This window comes from Ursus maritimus, unplaced genomic scaffold (assembly GCF_017311325.1).
Source record: "Ursus maritimus isolate PB19 unplaced genomic scaffold, ASM1731132v1 scaffold_5, whole genome shotgun sequence".
NCBI lineage: Eukaryota > Metazoa > Chordata > Mammalia > Carnivora > Ursidae > Ursus > Ursus maritimus.
The window spans coordinates 13,431,997-13,451,366 of record NW_024426663.1 but is presented as its reverse complement, the minus strand read 5'-3'; the positions used below and the strand labels follow the sequence as shown (position 1 = coordinate 13,451,366).

Here is a 19,370-nt window from a genome sequence, read left to right as displayed (position 1 = left end):
GTTTTCTTAGATTAATACCACGTAGGCTTATATTACTTAAAACAGAAACATGTCAGTTAGGACATTCTTTGCTTTTGTCTTATAGATAGCATGTATATGTGGATTTTAAGAGGTTTTAGAAAATTTCCTGTTTCTGTAGGATCCCTTCTTTTAATATAAATAAATCCATTAGAGCAAGGGGTAATCATGTTACATTACAATTCAATGCTAAGATCAAAGTGTACCGCTTTGAGTCCAAAGCAAAATTTTCCTAAATAGGTTGGAAGTACAGTCTTTATGAATTACCTATGACAAGAATGATTTCCCCTGGTTTGATATATTTAATTTGATATTGTACACATATATAAAAGTTTGCCTCTAATGTGCAATAAATTGCAGCAGATGAGTCAATATATTTTATTTCTGAAAGATCAAAATTCTACGTAAGTATTAATCTGAATGGATGATAAATAATAAAAGTAAAGTATTTGGATTTGGCAGACATGTGATTAAACCCTTATCAAAAGATTTGAAGTAAATGAAATGCAGACAGGTGATGCTGAAATGGTCAGACGGTAGAATACCACTTGCCTTTAAACAAGGCGTTGCTGAGGAGTCAAAACACACAAAACCAAAGTTCTAAGGGGATATGAATTCAAGAATGGGTGTGCTCTAAGTAAACTGAAATTATACCTAGAATTAGCTTAGAAATTCACTAAATAAACCATACTGTTCAGACCTCCTTGTTGTCTACATCAGGTCTGAGACAGACAAGACACATGGTCAAATGCTAAGAGAACATTCCTATATGAGGTAAAAAAAAAAAAAAAAGGCAGAAGAAGCCTTTTAGATATTTTGAAAAAGCAAATTAAGCAATTACTCTTCACTGTGCCAGGACTAAAAACTACCACAGAAAATTTATTTATTTTTTTTACATTTTTGTTATGTTAGTCACCATACCGTACATTATTAGTTTTCGATGTAGTGTTCTGTGATTCATTGTTTGCGTATAACACCTAGTGCTCCATGCAACACATGCCCTCCTTAATACCCATCACTGGCCTAGCCTGTCCCCTCACCCCCTCACCCCTAAAACCCTCAGTTGTTTCCCAGAGTCCATAGTCTCTCATGGTTTGTCTCCCCCTCCGATTTCCTCCCCCCTTCCCACGGAAAATTTCTAACCACTAAGAGTTCATTAAGAGTTCAAAAAAATTTTTTAAGTTCAGTTACAGCAATATTTGCTCTGTTAAAGAAGTAAATGCCCCCAAACACAAGTAGCCATCAAAACAAAACAAAACTTTGTCTTGAGAAGTAGGGGCACTATCGGATGTTTAGGAGATGAAATTCCTAAAGCAGGATGTTAAAATCACTCTTCTTCCATTTGTAGGTCATTTACAGGAGATGGGAGGATGGCAGCTTGCTAAACCCACACTTAAAATGTGATCAAAAGTTTTATTCAAAGGAAACTTACAAAGTAGCATGGCTGGTATGGAAGTTCAGGATAGAGGGGAGGTAGGAAAAGGTAACCTCGATGGAGTCTCTGTGTTCCCCAAAGCAGAAAGGGTTGACATGCAGTGAAAGGAGAATTTATTTTTTAATTGTAACAAAGAAAAAGGAGAAAGGAAAAGAAAATAACTTTTCTTAATTTACACTGTAGCAAGTCAACCTGAGTTATGGAATAACAGGTGTTCACCTGGTATCCTGGGATGGAAGGGAGAAACGATGACATTGCAGGCAAGGGGAACAGGGAGAATAGGCACGTGGAGGATAGCTTGAAACAGCAGTGTGTCTTGTCTCAGCAGAGATAGCAGTTTGATGTGGCCAGAGTACACCCAGGAGTGGAGCGTCTAGTGCTGGCTGGGATCTGACCCTAGAGAAGGGGGAGACCCATGCTTCTCAAGCGTATGTGCACATAAATCACGTGAGGATTTGTTAACATTCAAATTCAGGAAAGGGGCTTGGGAGTCTGCTCTTCTAAAAAGCTGCAGTGTGATGAGGATGCGCGGGTCCACAGACCACACCTGGTAGCAAGACTAAATTTTGTTCTAATATTTATTGATACTTTGTTTCATGGATTATGGGTTGCCACTGTTCCTTGTTTGTAGGATAACACAAAATCCATGGCATTTCTGTTAAGGTAGATACTGAGATATTAAATAATTTTAGGTAAGTTTTGTTCTGATGATGGTAAAATAATATTCTTAGCAACTTCATTGCCAAGTACAAAAGAAATAATTTAGGCATAAACTTTTATCCTTATTCAGTTAGTGAAGTAGGAGGATACAGTATAATAATGGAAATAATCTAAAATTTGGAATTAGATTTTTAGACCTGGGCTTCAGTATCAGTTTTATGTCAAAACAACTGTGACTTAATGAAGCTAAATTAACCCATTTCTCTTTTTTGTTTTCTCATCTCTGAAATAGTTATACTTGCCATTTTATAGAATTTTTTGTGAGGGTTACAAATGATAATGTATCAAGTACCTTGTAGACAAAGGTTAATGGAGGTTTCAATTACCAAACTTTTGAGATCCCTTAAAAGCTAAATTTCTACTATTCTTAAAGAACATTGAGTGAACTTGTCTTAAGGAATGATTGAGCTATGTGTGATTTATTTACCCTTTTTACTTTTTGAGTCTTGTTTTCTCATTGATTTTTGGCAAGTAGGAGAATGTTGTTCTTTGTAGTTTATAAAAGCTCTCACTACCACCCTAACTCAAGATCCACTTCTACTCATGGTATATGATATGGTTGTTACAGAGGGGAATATGTTGTATTTCTGAATGCTCTGGAAGCATGAAATAATAGGTTGGATTGTAGTTGTATCTGGTTTTTAGAGTTCTTTTGTCTTATTTTCAAATGATTTCTTGATTATGGAAATTTTCTATATAATCTACCACTTTCAGTTTGCTTTGGAATAGGAACATCCCCCTTTCGGAGGAAAATAATAGCCCAGCCTGTTACTTAACTATCATTCAAGCCTGTAAATGGGGACACCAGTTTGTATTCTTCTGTAGGGAGAGCTGGACTCAGCAAAGAGACCCACAAGTGCCTTAGAAGCAGATTTGAGATCTTGTAGGCAGGACTTCCGGTGGTTCTGGTGACCAGACTCCAGACTATGGGTGGGCCCATCTCTGATCTCTGAGGACAGGCACAGCAGGTCCAAAGCCAGGCCCACAATGGGGCCTCTACAGCTCAAGACTAGGGCCCAGGTCGTTAGGCAGAGTGTATTAAGGAAATTAGTATTTGGTCTCCACTGCCTTTTTTTGATACTAGCTCATTTATTTAACTTTCTTGTTCCATGACCGTGGTATACTTTTCTTTATGCTTCAGTTTTTAAGGGATGACACAAGAAAATTATAAGCACCTTATTTAATTCAGTAGCTCTGAGATAGAAATAAGTCTTAGGGATAAAAAATTCTTAGATTAAGTGTGGTTTTGCTAGTAGGCATTTTATTATGAACATTTTTCTAACTCTGTGCCTTGTGCTTATGTTTTGGTTGTTTAGATCTGCTTCAGCTCCCCAGGAATATGATTGAAAACAGCATGTTTGAGGAAGAACCAGATGTGGTAGATTTAGCCAAAGAGCCCTGTTTGCATCCTCTAGAGCCTGATGAGGTGGAATATGAGCCCCGGGGTTCGAGACTGCTGGTGCGGGGTCTTGGTGAGCATGAGATGGATGAGGATGAAGAGGATTATGAGTCATCTGCAAAACTGCTGGGCATGTCCTTCATGAACAGAAGCTCAGGCCTTCGGAACAGTGCAACCGGCTATAGGCCGAGCCCAGATGGGACTTGTTCCGTACCGTCTGCGAGGACCATGGCGGTCTGTGTTTTTCTTATTGTGGTTGCTGTTTCTATAATCATGGTGATTTATCTACTGCCCAGATGCACCTTTACCAAAGAAGGCTGCCATAAAAAAAACCAATCAATGGGACTAATTCAGCCACTTGCAACAAATGGAAAGGTGTTTCCGTGGGCACAGATCAGGCTTCCCACCGCCATTATGCCACTACGCTACGAACTTAACCTACACCCAAACCTAACCTCGATGACATTCAGGGGTTCTGTGACAATTTCACTTCAGGCTCTTCAGGACACATGGAATATCATTCTTCACAGTACAGGCCATAATATTTCGAGAGTGACCTTTATGTCAGCAGTTTCAAGCCAAGAAAAACAAGTTGAGGTCTTGGAATACCCATTTCATGAACAAATTGCCATTGTTGCCCCTGAAACCCTTCTTGAAGGACACAATTATACCTTGAAGATAGAGTATTCGGCGAATATCTCTAGATCTTACTATGGGTTTTATGGAATCTCCTACACAGATGAAAGTAATGAGAAAAAGTATGTAGCCTCCTTAAATGATTCTCCTCCTTTGCTCTGTGATGACTTACCTAATACGGATGGATTCCTTTGCCCACACCAGAGACATTAACTGGATTTTTTTTTTTTTTTTAATTTAGGAGGTTATGGTAGAATGGTGATTTGGAAGAGTATGCTATTTCTGTCTTAGTCAAAGCCTTTAGCAACTCTCATGCTCAGATATGTCATATATCGTATGTCATGGTGGGAGTTAGGCATGCAATGGAAGGAAATGGATAAGGATTGTATCAGTTATATTCTGTAACACAAAATCTTAAGTTATTTTGAGATTTTTCATATCCTGGTGAATCTAATTTTCAGTCACCTTATAAGATCCCAGTGAGATGCACAGAAGTGTATGGATTATTTTTTAAGACCTGTTTTCCTGATGTGCAGAGCTTTCAGGCGGTGCTTAGTGAGATGGAGAAAGAGGGCAGGAAGAACTGTTGTATGCTTACATATATCATTTTTCGTGGTCTTAATATTTGCTCTTCATTAAAAAAGTCACTCTGTTTTGGATTTCTGATGGAATTTTTAAAAAAAATCTAGGAGAGACTTAATTTGGTTTTAAAAAAAGGTGATTCAAAACATAAAAGTATTCAGCTCCCTATTTAGACTATGTATTTTGCAGTTTAATCTTAGTATTCATAGTATATAGTTCCAGTTTCTGGAAGGATGCAGTGCACACTACATATGGGTTATTCTTAAGTAGCAATAATGTCATTTCTCTTATGTATATGAAGTCCTCATTAGATCTGTTTAATTTGATTGGCACATTTCCTCATATTACTTTGTGAGCCAGTTTGTAAATTACTGATGCTGGCCATGTGGCAAATGTATGTTGGTGTATTGAGAAAAATAGAAATGAATATTTTAAATCTATCCTAAGAAAATGGTTTGATCCTTCTTAAATGGAGAAAGACAAAGCAAGATCTATACACCTATTCAGATAAGTAATTTTTCTCTTTGCCTTTATCTAAAAAACAAACGGCATGCTGGTGCTTGCATGAGATCTGACGTTAAAAACAAATATATGATAGTGAGATGTAGGGGTGGGCACTGCCAGAGGTGAATGTGACCCAGGACAGGCTTACACCCATTTCCTTTGTGGGTCAATGTTTCTTTCCTTTTTACTTGCACGCTGATCTAAAACTAGATCTTTACCTGTTCAAATGTCACTATTAACAAAGCAAAACTGCACTGCAACACGGTAAACAGGATCCAAAAAAAAAAAAAAAAAAGAAGGCAAATTTATAATTATAATGGCAGCTCATGGCTTCTTGGCTTTATTTCTCCCTTTCTAATCTTCATCATCTCTGGGAACTATAGGATATACATAAAAACAATGCAGACAAACCTTGAAGACAAGTCCAGTAGTCATCTCTTCTAACCAGATTATTGCCCTTGGAGTCTTTTGGGCCCACTACTATATAATGGAAGGAATACGTGTATGGCAGAGAAAGGTGATTTTGGGTTTGGTCACTTGTTGACACCTGCTGTGGGCTAGATCAAGTTGTGGAAAATGCTAGAAAAATAGAGAAGACAATTCCTTAAAAATAAGAAATAGAATATTGTTTAAAAAGTGTTTTTAAATCTATTAAAGCAAGTTAGTATATGAAATTCTGCTGTTAAAAAAGTATATATAAATCTGTTAACCTGGCTGCTTCAGTAAAATGAATGCCCCAGATAGTTGTATATCTTGATGGAAGATAAAAGTTGAGATTATTTATACCTTTCAAGGTATCTGGAAACTATAATTCAGAGCCATTTTTTTGGTCTCCAACTTTTAATTTTGCATAGTTCTATTAGAGAAATTGTTTGTATCCCCCCTCCAAAGTGTAATAACTATTTAAGCAAGCAGATAAAATAATTGAGATATGTTCCTTATTGATAGGAAAATCAGTGTATGTAAACGTCAAACATGTATTTGTGGTCAGAGAACTTTACCAATGTCATCTAAGATGTAGAGGTCGTCAGTGAACCTGGAGTCCGGTCTAGAAGGTGTTGATGATACACTTAAGGTTCTAGATAATAAACTGATACTAAAAGAACTAGTAAACAAATTTAGGATGGGGATGTGTTTTATTTCTGTGTCCTTCAGTTTCTCAGTCTCTTTTTCTTGAACTCTTAAGGCATCTTCTTCACTGGTCTCCTGGCCTCTAATCCTGCCGCTACTTTCCTCTCCTCTTGCCCCCATCTTCCACACAATTGCCAGACTCCTATTTCTAGAAATACACATCTAACCATGTTGGTCTCTGGTTTAAGACCTTTCAGCACTTCCTCTTTTCGTTCAAGATTCTTCCAGATTTGGCCCTTGTTTTATCTCCTATCCCTCACCTGCCATAATGAACTTTGTGTGCAGTGCCCTGAATCCCAGTGATAATAATAGCCCATATTTACTGAGAACTGAAGTGCTAGAAACTCCCCCAAGCACTTTCTGTGTTTAGGCTTTCATCCTGTCAAACCCTGCAAGAGGTGGATATTAATATTTTATTCATTTTACAGGTGATGAAGCAGAGGTACATAAAGCAACTCACCTAACATCTTGTGGCTAGCAGGTAGCAGAGGGGGACATCAAAGTCATTTTAACTAGAGGCGCCATTCTTAACCACTATGATGTACTGCCTCCCTAGTTCCCACCACTTTTTCATTTACCCATGGTTACTCCCAGTGGTTAGAATTCTTTTACGTGACCCCCAGCTAATTCACGATTGTCTTCAGCACTACTGGAGGTCGTGCTCAAAGTACAGCTAGTATTTCCGAAAGCAAAGGAAGTCACTAATGAGAGAATAAGCTTCAGGGTATTTGGCATAGATAGGATAGAATATAAGTATCCTCAAGCAGCAGCCTTCTCAAAGAGACTTTTATGTAAGATAGTTATTATTGCATCCCTTTGAACAATAATTTAAAGTTTTCTTTGTCTCAGAACATTATGATCCAATTTTTATCTAATAAAGCGGTGGTCCAAGTAGACTATATGCATATTGCAGATATCATTTAACTTTATTCCGTGGTCCCTTGTGGCCCTCTCCCATAATTTTCTGTTAACTAGGTAAGAATTTGGGAGTGGAGTGAAGAAATTGAGTATTAGCAACGTAATATGTTTAAATTGTTTCATGTATGTTGATTGCTATCTTTTGTGCAGTTTACTCAATAGAAACAATTATTTGGGCAAATCCTTATCAGGACAAAAACACAATAATAGTATGAATGAAGAGTTATGACTATCTAGCCTTTATAATAAACATCTGTGTTGGACTTTGTGGCATACAAGTAGTTTTTATTTTGAATAGCCTTATTTGATTCCAGTAAAAACCCTAAATGTTTGCAGAGGATCCTACCTCAGTCCTAATTTAATAAATAAGGAAACTGAGGCGTATGTTACTGATTTGCCTAACGTCACATGGCTGGTAGAGTGCAGGATTTGGGTCTTCCCACACTCTTTTCTGTGTATCTTTTTAAAGTGGAAACTAAGCTGTAAGCAAGTGAGGCCATCATGTCCAGAGGGGTGATTGTAAATGTGCCATATTAACTGGTACCTGAAATATGTACAGCAGGGCCACACTTGCCCTGATTATTCTGTGGCCGTATTTGGATGACTTCCCAAACGCAGATCTGTTTTGTTCCTCTGCTTTAATTGAAAATCTGATTTTCTCCTCTTTTTCTTTTTGTGCTTTCCTCCCAACTTTTAATTGAGGACTTTCATATGAGTTAAAGTCTCATGTGTTGTTGCTGTGCTGTAGGAAAGGGAGGAAAGTTTTTTATTTGTTTCTGAAGATTGTAAAGGAAACCGTCATACTACAGAGTGCCTCGTCTTTTTTTAGTCTTCATGAAAGTATAAGAAGTAAGTTTAAGGTTTCCTGTTGTGAAGCCAGATTCTGTATAGATGATGTATAGCAATTAATGACCACCCTTCCTACTGATCTCCATCTGAAACCTTTTTAAGACCTCCGTGGCCAGCTGTAGGCTACATTGGTGGCTTCATCTCCAGCCATCTTAGACAGCCACCTCCAGTCCCTGAGTATCCATTGCTCTATCTTTGCTTGTGCCTCCCACTCTTTCTACGGTGTACTTTCTACCCTTCTCTACCTTTTCAAATATTCCTCATTTTTTAAGACTCTCTTCAAATTTTGTCACCAGTTTCTGTACAGTATCTCAACTGCTACTCAGAATTTGTTTCCTACCCTTTGTTTCCACTGCTTTATTTTCAATATTAATGACATGGTTTGCAGTCTGACAGGTTTCTGTTCATCATGTAACCTATGCTTCTCCCAGTTGATTGCGATCCTTTAATGACTGGGATTGTACCAGGTTTGTCTTAGTATCCCTAGTACTTGGCAAGATGCCTTCAGTAGTAGGTGCTCAATAACTGTTGGGTGAATTTGCGTTTGTTTTAGGTACTTTGCGGCAACTCAGTTTGAACCCCTGGCAGCAAGATCTGCTTTTCCTTGTTTTGATGAACCAGGATTTAAAGCCACATTTATCATCAGGATCATAAGGGATGAGCAATATACTGCTTTATCAAATATGCCTAAGGTACTGTTCTGTTCCTTAATGTAAAATCTTTGAGTAGATCTCTTTCTTTGTGTTGAATACTTGAATTCCTCTTTGTGATACTGTTGAGAATGATTAAAATCATGTACTTTCTTATTCTTTCTTAAAATACATAAATAAAAGTTAAAATATATGTTGGAATTAATTGAGAAGTCAGCCCAAAGAGCAGTTGAAGAAAGTGGAAGACGATGTGGAATGTGTGGGCAGGAAATGTGAAGTATGTGCTATATACTAAAGTTGTACCAATAATAATACTACATGAACCAGTACTAAAGATCAGTGGTATTTTCTGAGATGTGGTGAATATGTTATTCTAAATAGTGATACGTGATAGTGTTGAATCATGATTGACCTTGGTGTTTTATTGGTTATTGAAAAATCTATATTGTAACGTGGAGGTCTAACAAGATCATGTACCTCTTTCTTGGATGTAAATTCCATGTGGGAGGCAGTGGGGATGAAACCAAGCAGAATTTCTTTTGTGCTAAACAGAACCTAGGGTTTTGGGTTTTTTCCTGACACGTGAGTGGCCATGTGGAACCTATGTGGTTAGCAGAAAGGAGCAGCCACATCTAACAGACTACGGAGTCAACCTTTGTAGGTAGGAGAGGATGTGATCTGTCCTTCAAAAGGGACATCACTTCAGCAGCTCCACTCCTAACCATACTCTTCACTTTAATCTTCCTTTAATGAGGTGAGATGCCTACTTGCCTAATATCCCAAAACATATCTTAATTCACAGTCAGAAAATCTTGCAAGGTTGCCTGCATTCTCTCATCTTGTGTCTGCTGCATACTTCTCTGGTGACTTATCACCTTTGATCCCACTAAGCCTTCTTAAGGTCCTCAACATGGCACTTTAAAAAGCTGTTTCAGATCTTTCAGAGGGATATCCCAACTGTAGCTCCTTCTTCTGAATTTGTAGCAGTAGAGTGGAGCACTCCTACATCATAAGGAAGGATTTGGGTTTTGGTGGTGTTTTAAAGGGGAGAAACAGAACCACTGATATTCACTATTTCTAAGTTACATTTATTTGAAATGGATCTTTTTGAAAGTAAAAATTCCTTAAAGATTTTCACTGTACTCCGTGTATTTTCATCATGAGGCACGACGAAACAGATTGAGAGTAAGGGCCATGCTCTGTTGAGAGTAAGAGTCATGCTCTCTTGTGCTGAGAGATTAAAATATGCCAACATCTTCACTACTTGTTTCCTATTTGAATTTTCAATTTCTTAGTTTGTTACCGTCATTTATTCCCATAGTTACCTAGTTATCTTTTCCCCTTTGCTTGTAGAATTCATCAGTCATCATGGAAGATGGACTTGTTCAGGATGAGTTTTCTGAGAGTGTGAAAATGAGCACTTACCTTGTTGCATTCATTGTTGGGGAGATGAAGAACCTGAGTCAGGATGTAAACGGAACCCTGGTATGTTGTTGTAGTAATTGTCTTGAAAGCCTGTTTCATAAGAGGTTAAGAGGAATTCTTTAATGATTTCTGGTAACTGCTATATGAAGGAAAATAAGCTTTTATTTATTTTTTATTTATTTTTAATTTAAATTCAATTAATTAACATATAATGTATTGTTGGTTTCAGGGGTACAGGTCTGTGATTCATCAGTCTTATATAATACCCAGTGCTCGTTACATCATGTGCCCTCCTTAATGTCCATCACCCAGTTACCCCATCCCTCCCACCTCTCTGCTCCAGCAACCCTCAGTTTGTTTCCTATGATTAGATGACAACATCATGGCTGAATTAGGTGTCCCTCATTCATGTCCTCTCACCCCAGCAACAATAACTGACATCTGTTGATGGACAAAAATGCCTTTGTGGAAGCTGTGGAATCCAGCACCATATGCCAAGGGGCCTGGGAGGAATCTTCCCACCCATGCATCAGGTACTAGGCATACAGACCACGGTTCTGGCTGTGGACCCTGTAGTGGCATGTGAAACAGCTGTAGCCCTCTTGGCCATGGTGTGGAAGCACCTGAGAAATACTCTCTTATACAGTAGCACCTGGACAAAATAGCCTTTGTGGAAGTCCACATTTCTTTTTTCTTTTTTTTTTTTAAAGATTTTATTTATTTATTTGACAGAGAGAGAGGCAGCAAGAGAGGGAACACAAGCAGGGGGAATGGGAGAGGGAGAAGCAGGCTTCCTGCTGAGTNGGGAGCCCAATTCAGGGCTCGATCCCAGAACGCTAGGATCATGACCTGAGCTGAAGGCAGATGCTTAACAACTGAGCCACCCAGGTGCCCCAAAGTCCAGATCTAAGCCAAAAAGTTCAGCACTCTGTTGGATAAAAAAAGAAATACAAGTTTAGATGCATTGGCAAGAGCAGTTAGTAAAGACTGGAGGAGGTGACTGCTACTTCAGATGTGAAGACAGTAATGCAAAACTTCAAGGAACATGAAAAATCAGGAAAACATGACATTTCCAAAGGATCACAGTAATCTTCCAGTAACTGATCCCAAAGACATGGAGAGCCATGATTTACCCAGTAAAGAATTCGAAATAGCTCTTTTAAGGAAACTTAATGAGTTATAAGAAAACACAAAAAGACAATTCAGTGGAATCCAGAAACAATGAAACATGAAAAAAATGAGAATTTTAACAGACATAGAAATCATAAAAAAGAACTAAACATTCTGGGGCTGAAAAATATAATGAGCTGGGGTGGGGGGGGGAATATACAGAACATCTATAGCAAAATGGATCAAGCAGAAGAAAGAATTTGTGAGTTAGAAGACAGGAAAGTTGAAGGGCACTTGGGTGGCTCAGTCGGTTAAGCATCCGACTCTTGATTTTGGCTCAGGTCATGATCTCAGGGTCCTGGGAGGGAGCCCCACGATGGGCTCCCCGTGAGTAGGGAGCCTGCTTGAGGATTCTCTCTCTCCCCCTGCCCCCCCCCACTTATGCACTGCCCCCCCTCAAATAAACCTTAAAAAAAAAAAAGGAAAATTGATATTATCCAGACAGAGAGCAAATAAAAAATGGAAGAAAAGAGTGAAGAAAGCCTATGTGATTTATAGGACACCGTCAAAGAAACAATTTGTGAATTACTGGAGTTCCAAAAGGAGACCAGAGGGAGGAGGGGGCAGAAAGCTCATTCAAAGAAGTGATGGCTGACAGCTATCCAAATGTGCGGAGAAATTTGGATAATCAAGTTCATCAAACTCACAGGTTATCAAACAAACAGCTTAAAGAGACACATTATAATAAAACTGTCAAAAATCAAAGAGAATCTTAAAAGAACTGAAAGAAAAGAAGCTTGTCTCTTACAAGGGATAGATCTGTCAGTGGATTTCTCTACACAGACCTTAGCAACCAGAAGAGAGTCAGATGATTCAAAGTGCTGAAAGAAAAAAACTGCCAGTCAAGATACTCTTATATGACATAGTTTTCCTACAGAAATGAAGGAGAGATAAAGACTTTCCCAGACAAAAGCTGAGGGAGTCCTTCACCACTAGACCTCCCTTAAAAAGTGCTGAAAGGAGTGCTTCCAGCTGAAATGAAAGGACACTAAATAGTAACATGAAAATATATGAAAATATATAACACACTGGTAAAGGTAAGTATATAGCCAAATTCAGAATACTCTAACAGTGTAATATGGTGGTGTATGCATCCTATAGAATGCATAAAAAGCAGTTCTAAGAGGGGTGTTTAGAGTGATAAATGCGTATGTTAAGAAAGAAGAAAGATCCCAAATAAACAACCTGACTTTATACCTCAAGGAACAGAAAAAGAACAAACTAAGCCCAAATTTGGCAGAAGGAAGGAAATAACAAAGATCAGAGCACAAATAAATGAAAGAGGTAACAGAGAAACGTTAGAAAAGATCAGTGAAACTAGAGCTGGGTTTTTTTTTTTTTTCCCAAAAGATAAACAAAAATGACAGACCTTTAGTTAGACTAAGAAATAAGAGTCAAAATCGGAAATGAAAGAGACATTACAGTTGATACCACAGAAATACAAAGGAACATGAGAGACTACTATGAACAATTATAGGCCAACAAATTGGATAATCTAGAACAAATGGATAAATTCCTAGAAACACAACGTAACAAGACTGAATCATGAAGACATAGAACATCTGAACAGATCAGGAATGAGTGAAGAGATTGAACCAGTAATCAAAAACCTCCCAACAAAGAAAGTCCAGGATCAGATGGTTTCTCCAGTGAATTCTACCAAACATTAAAGAAGAATTAATGCTGTTTCTTCTCAGACTCTCTAAAAAATTGAAAAGGAGGGAGTACTTCCAGACTTATTTTATGAGGCTAGTATTACCCTCATATCAAAGCCAGATAAGGACAATCTAAGAAAACTATAGGCCAATGTCCCTGATGAATACAGATGCAGTAGATGTCTCTGCACAAAGTTCTCAACAAAATGTTAGCAAATTGAATTCAATAGCACATTAAAATGATCATAGACCATGACCAAGGGGGATTTATCACTGGGATACAAGATGGTTCAACATATGCAAATCAGTAAATGTGATACATCACATTAATAGAATGAGAAATAAATAGCACGTGATTATCTCTATAGCTACAAAAAAAGCTTCCTTTCCTGATAAAAAACTCTAAACAAATTAGGTATAGAAGAGTATACCTCAACATAATAAAGGCTGTATATGTCAAGCCCACAGCTAAAATGATACTCAACAGTGAAAGATTGAAGATCAGGAACAAGAAAAGGGTGCCCACTCTCACCACTTGTATTTAAAATAGTACTTGAAATCTTAGCTAGAGCACTTAGACAAGAAAAAAGAAACGGAAGGCTTTCAAATCAGAAAGGAAGAAGTGAAATTGTTTTTGTTTGCAAATGATATGATCTTATGTATAGAAAATCCAAAAGCCTTCACCAAAAAACTATTAGAACTAATCAATAAATTTGGTAAAGTTGCAGGATATAAATCAGCATACAGAGGTCAGTTGCATATCTGATAAGGAATTAATATCCAAAATATGTAAGGAACTTATACAACTCATTAGCAAAAATATACATAAACAGTCTGATTTAGAAATAGGTAGAGGAGGGGTGCCTGGCTGGCTCAGTCAGTAGAACATGCAATTCTTGATCTCGGGGTTGTGAGTTTGAGCCCCATGTTGGGTGTAGAGAGTACTTAAAAATAAAATCTTAAAAAAAAAAAAATAGGCAGAGGAACTGAACAGACATTTTCCCAAAGAAGACATAAAGGTGGCCAGCAAGTACATGAAAAGGTGCTCAACATCACCAATCACAAGGGAAATGCAAATCAAAACCTCAATGAGATACCACCTCACACCCGTTAGAATGACTGCCATTAAAAAGGTGAAAGTTAGCAAATGTTGGTGAAGATGTGGAGGAAAGGGGAATCCTTGTGCACTGTTGGTGGAATGTTGATAAAGCCACTATGGAAAGCAGTGTGGAGGTTCCTCAAAAAATTAAAAATAGAACTACCATATGATCCAGCAATCCCACTTCTGGGTATATATCCAAAGGAAATGTAATCAGGATCTCAAAGAGATATCTACAGCCCTATGTCTATTGTAGGATTATTCACAACAGCCAAGGTATGGAAACAACCTAAATATCTGCCTTCAGATGAATGGATACAAAAGGAGTGGTAAGCGTACTATGGATTACTATTTAGTCATGAGAAAGAAGGAACTCTGTCCATTTGCAACAATATGGATGGACCTGGAGGACATTATGTTAAATGACATAAATAACATAAGTTAAAAGACAAAACTGTATATATTATCTCACTTATATGAGGAATCTGAGAAAGCTGAACTCTGAGAGACTAGAATGGTGGTTGCGAAGGTCTGAGTGGTGGGGGGAAACAGGAAAATGCTGGTCCAAGGGTACAAACTTCCAGTTATAAGTTTGGGATCTAATGTATAGCATGACGGTTGTAGTTAAGAATACTGCATTATATGCTTGAAAGCTGCTGAGAGACGAGATCTTAAAAGTTCTCATCACAAAAAAGAATTGGTAACTATGTGAGGTGATGGAGGTGTCAGCTAGTAGTACCGTGATAATTGTTTCATGATATAAAAGTGTATCAAAGCAACACATCGCACACCTTAAACTTTCACAATGGTATATGTTAATTGTATCAGTAAAGTTGCAAAAAAATTAAGTTTAAAATTCACTTCCTCAAGTCTCAGCCACATTTCTAGTGTTCTTGTGGCTAATGGTTACCGTATTGGACATCATGGATATTGAACGTTCCCATCAATGCAGAAAATTTTATTGGACTGCACTAAACCTAAAACATCGTGCGGACTTAAGAGGTAGTGTACAAATGTAGTTAGAAGATAAACTCCAGGTTATAAAAGTTAATTTAATCTTCCTTTTTTAAAAAGCAATTCCGGATTGAGTTTCCTTAGAATAGTAAGATTGTTTAAAGGTCTTGTGTATCTATAATTTGTAAAAATTGATTATTTGTTCTAATTAGGTTCCTCTGCTTTTCTTTGTCATTAGTGCCTGTCTGTAAATGATTGTTTGTTTAGATTTTATGCTTTAATTTCACAGTAGAGACCTAGTTAATATTTTTACACACTGACAATATAGGAGAAAGGGTCTTTTTAAAACTAAAAATCATTATTCTTCATGATTGAAAAACGATAATTAAAAAAAATTTTTTTTTCGTATTTTGATCACCCCAGGGAATATTTTCTACCCATTGAACACATTCAGTTGGACTTGGTTTTCCTTCCTAGATTAAGAGCTTTATTTTAATCACATTATATTTAGGTTTTGCTAATTAAAAAGGATGTACTCATTCTGTTAGAAAAGCTTATCATGTTTACCTCATAACTCTTAGAGGTAAGGGCAGAGATGGGGCTCATGTGGCTTTTCGTCAGCAGTAAGACCGTCTGCCATTATGCTCACCAGTAGAGGATGAGAACTAGTCACAAAGTTTCAGTGTTCAAAGGTAGGTGACTATGTAGTGACCAGGTGCTCAAATGATTTACAAACCTTTGGCCTCAAAGAGTTTTTGTCAAGTCTAAACCAAAGAATTTTTCAGAATCCTTTGAAAAGGATATTGAGATTGGTTTAAATCTGATAAAATTCAATTAATTTTTCTTCAAGCATCACACCACAGATTTAGCTCTTGATTCAGATGTTGCAGCCTGGATAAAATCCAAAAGGCTCAATCTAGGAGAGTCAGGTTTGCTTCTTGAAGACCCAGCTGAATACCATCCTCTCCTTGAAGCAGTTCATTCTTGCCCCAGCTGGGGTTAATCATTCCCTCTGTGATCTTTCATAGCACTTTAGATGCATCTCTGTTGTCATTATCACAGTCTTTGATATAAAACCCCCAGCACTTTTTATTGTATCCCAAAATATATGCAGTCTTGGCTTTTTCTCTTCCCTCTGTCCCTCCCCCCCTTCCTCTTTCCTTCTTATTGCCTCTAGGATTACATTCAAGCTCATCATTCTGATATTCAAGGCTCTCTTACAAATCCATCTGTATTTCTAATTGTTCCAGTATGGATTCTTCATCTAGCCAATCTGAACTATTCACTGCTCAGATATATACCTTATTCATATATATATATATATGGAGGGTAAATGGAGAAGGAGGGAGAGGAATTTGGGATGGCTTTTTTTTTTCTTATAATTTATGTGTATTATGAAGCAACATGGTTAAACATGGACTCTGGAGTCCTTCCTCTACAGCTTTACTAGAATGTGCTCTTGGAAAGATTGCCCTGTAATCCTGTCTAAACCTCACCTTCCACAAATCTAGTACTGTATTGCCTATATTAGCCTACCCTCTCAAGGAGTAAATGGTAACATTTTTTGTAAAATATTTAGTGCCTAGGAGATAGTAATACACACACACATACAAAGTGCACTCTTGTTTTTAATCCATATGCAAACATATTATGAAATTCCTTGTATGTCTGTAAAGTCATAACTTTTAATGCTACCCAGCACCACATGTTTCAAAATGTGTTTTGAAAAAAAATTGTTATACAAATAAACAACTGTTTCATTAATTTTCTCTCTTTTGATTAGGATGAGGGAAGACTCTAACATGCGTGGAGCTATACTGTGCGCTGGCACCTGTCTTAGGCACTCATTTCTAAATACCTTTTCATAAACTACATGGGAGGGAAGCATAAATCCCGTATTGCTGATGAAGAAACAGTGTCTCGGAGAGCTTGCGTAATCGACCCAAGATCACGTAGTAAAGGGATAGTCAGGATTGTACTGTCCAGCACAATATGCTGCTGCTTACACCAATGACAGAGAGAACTTCTGTACGTTTGGTGCCCAGAAATGAGACTTGAAGTCTAGCAAGGGATTTTTCTTACACTAAAATGTTGTAATCTTTTGGCTGGATTATTTCGTAGTATTTGACATTAGGCCTGTTTCACAAGATTCAGGAATAAGGCAGTAGGGCTTTACTTACTAATGTCAGTCGTAACCAAACAACTGAAATGATCAGTTATTGAACATGCCCTCTTTAGTGATAAAGATTACTACATTGACAAAGTTGTAAAGAAAGAGGAACATTTGTTTTTGATCATTTCTATCTGTTGTTCAGCATTCTTTACACCTCTAGGCCAGTTTTGAAATACACTGTTTTGTCTTTGCCATTGCCTGATTTTGTTTTTACCACAGACAGGTCTAATTTGTAGAATCAGAATGCAGGGTGGCTAGTCAGATGTGGACACCATGTTTTAAGTCATAAGTCTTAAGGTCTGAGTGCTAGTTGACTTCCATTTGACAGTGTTTAGTGTTCTTATCAAGCCCGGAATACTGGGCAAGACTTTTTTTGTTGATGTTGAATTAGTTTGTTCTGTTTCTTACTGCTTCTGTTGCTCTTAAAACAAACTTGATAATAATTATAATGACCAATGATTTATCTCTAGTGAGAACTCATAGCACATCTTCTTTTAAGGAGGAAAAAAAAAAGAAGTAGAAGGGAAGAGAAAATACCATACTACCTTTTTCCTAATCATTGTATTGCAGTGGATTACATTGCATTGATTGCAGTGATTGCATTGATTGTATCGATTGCAAGTGGATCCCTTTTTTTTTTTTTTTAAGATTTTATTTATTTATTCGACAGAGATAGAGACAGCCAGCGAGAGAGGGAACACAAGCAGGGGGAGTGGGAGAGGAAGAAGCAGGCTCATAGCAGAGGAGCCTGATGTGGGGCTCGATCCCAGAACGCCGGGATCACGCCCTGAGCCGAAGGCAGACGCTAAACCGCTGTGCCACCCAGGCGCCCCGCAAGTGGATCCCTTGGTCAGATTTCAGTTTCATGTGAACTTCTTTTTCCTCCTTTACTTTTCCTGCAAGAAACGGTGCTTTCACACATGTGGATAGGAGTGGCCAAATGGTGTGTGTGGCAGGATGTTGGAGGAGGAATCTGGGGGATATGGGTGGTATTTCCATTGGGATAGTGTCTTTGAGGCTCATGTGTTGACTATAATATAGACTATGTGTTTCTGGAAAGAATAGGCAGAGATAATGAAGATTTGTCTCAAATTCCTAGTGATCTTGGTATAGTCATTTACGATGGAAGTTAGAGATTGTAAAAGAATATGTCCGGCTTCTCACCCCTCCACCCCCCACTAACATTGACTTCACAGGGGAAAGATGCAGGAAGTACACACATCAATGGAATGAGCTTATACGCTCTTTGGCGGGTGGTGACTGCATTCAATAAACTGTGGTCACAGCTCCTTACCAAGGGCTGCAGATGGTAGAGTTCTAGGCTGGTGAAGTACACTTGGCCACATGAGGTGGGAGATGAAATTTCTTTCATAGTTCCTTTAGAAAGCAGCATAGTTTTAACTGACTAACTCCAGTCCTAGATAGGTTATTTTTCCAGTAACTGTTGGCACAAATGCTCTACTCACACATATTTTACCCCATTTCTGTCGGGACTGTATTTTCAGTAAGGATAATAATTACCATTTATTGAACACTTACATCGTGTCATGCACTAGTCTGAGTTCTATGTATGTTATTAGCCCATTTAATCTTCCCAGCAGCCCAGTGAGGGTAGGAGTTACTTTTATCACCTTTTTACCGATAAGGAGAGTGAGGTTAACCAACCTGCTCAAGGTCACACAACTAGCAGAGAGCTGGTCTTTGTTTACTTACAAAAATGTTTTTGCTTTACATTTTATGCCATTTTTTTACGTTCATGTTTTTGTGATTAACTATAGACTAAAGCCCACGTAAGGACAACTATGACTGAACGTTTGGCCTTTTAGAAATTGTCAACAGTTTCTTAGTCCTTTAATGAGATAATTAAATTAGAGTTAGAGTTCACCAGTGCATTTTGTCCAAGTGATGAATTATTCAGTGAGTCTCCATTTCCCACCAGTTGAGATTTTTTTAACTTTTTATTTTCTGCTATGTCTTGGCCATATCTCACATTCCCAGGTGAGTATAGAGGGCTTTTGTTTTTTTCAGTCAACTGGAAAACAAATAATGCTT

General features: G+C 37.8%; 1 protein-coding gene and 1 long non-coding RNA gene across 5 annotated transcripts in view; one reads left to right on the top strand and one right to left on the bottom strand.

The window, feature by feature from the left end:
* Positions 1–19,370, top strand: part of LOC103672209 (leucyl and cystinyl aminopeptidase) — an 89,997-nt gene that overhangs the window by 30,368 nt on the left and 40,259 nt on the right. For both annotated transcript variants that reach the window (XM_008700890.2, XM_008700891.2), the window contains exons 2-4: positions 3,490–4,330; positions 8,746–8,884; positions 10,196–10,327. In XM_008700890.2, the coding sequence (XP_008699112.2) occupies positions 3,490–4,330; positions 8,746–8,884; positions 10,196–10,327 (1,112 nt within the window). The remainder of the gene's footprint in view (positions 1–3,489; positions 4,331–8,745; positions 8,885–10,195; positions 10,328–19,370) is intronic.
* The window catches only part of LOC103672208, a 51,959-nt gene that overhangs the window by 12,632 nt on the left and 19,957 nt on the right, over positions 1–19,370 (bottom strand). For all 3 annotated transcript variants that reach the window (XR_005832397.1, XR_005832396.1, XR_571118.2), the window contains one exon: positions 10,268–10,357. This is a non-coding gene — a long non-coding RNA (uncharacterized LOC103672208). Of the gene's footprint in view, positions 1–10,267; positions 10,358–19,370 lie in introns of those variants that run through there.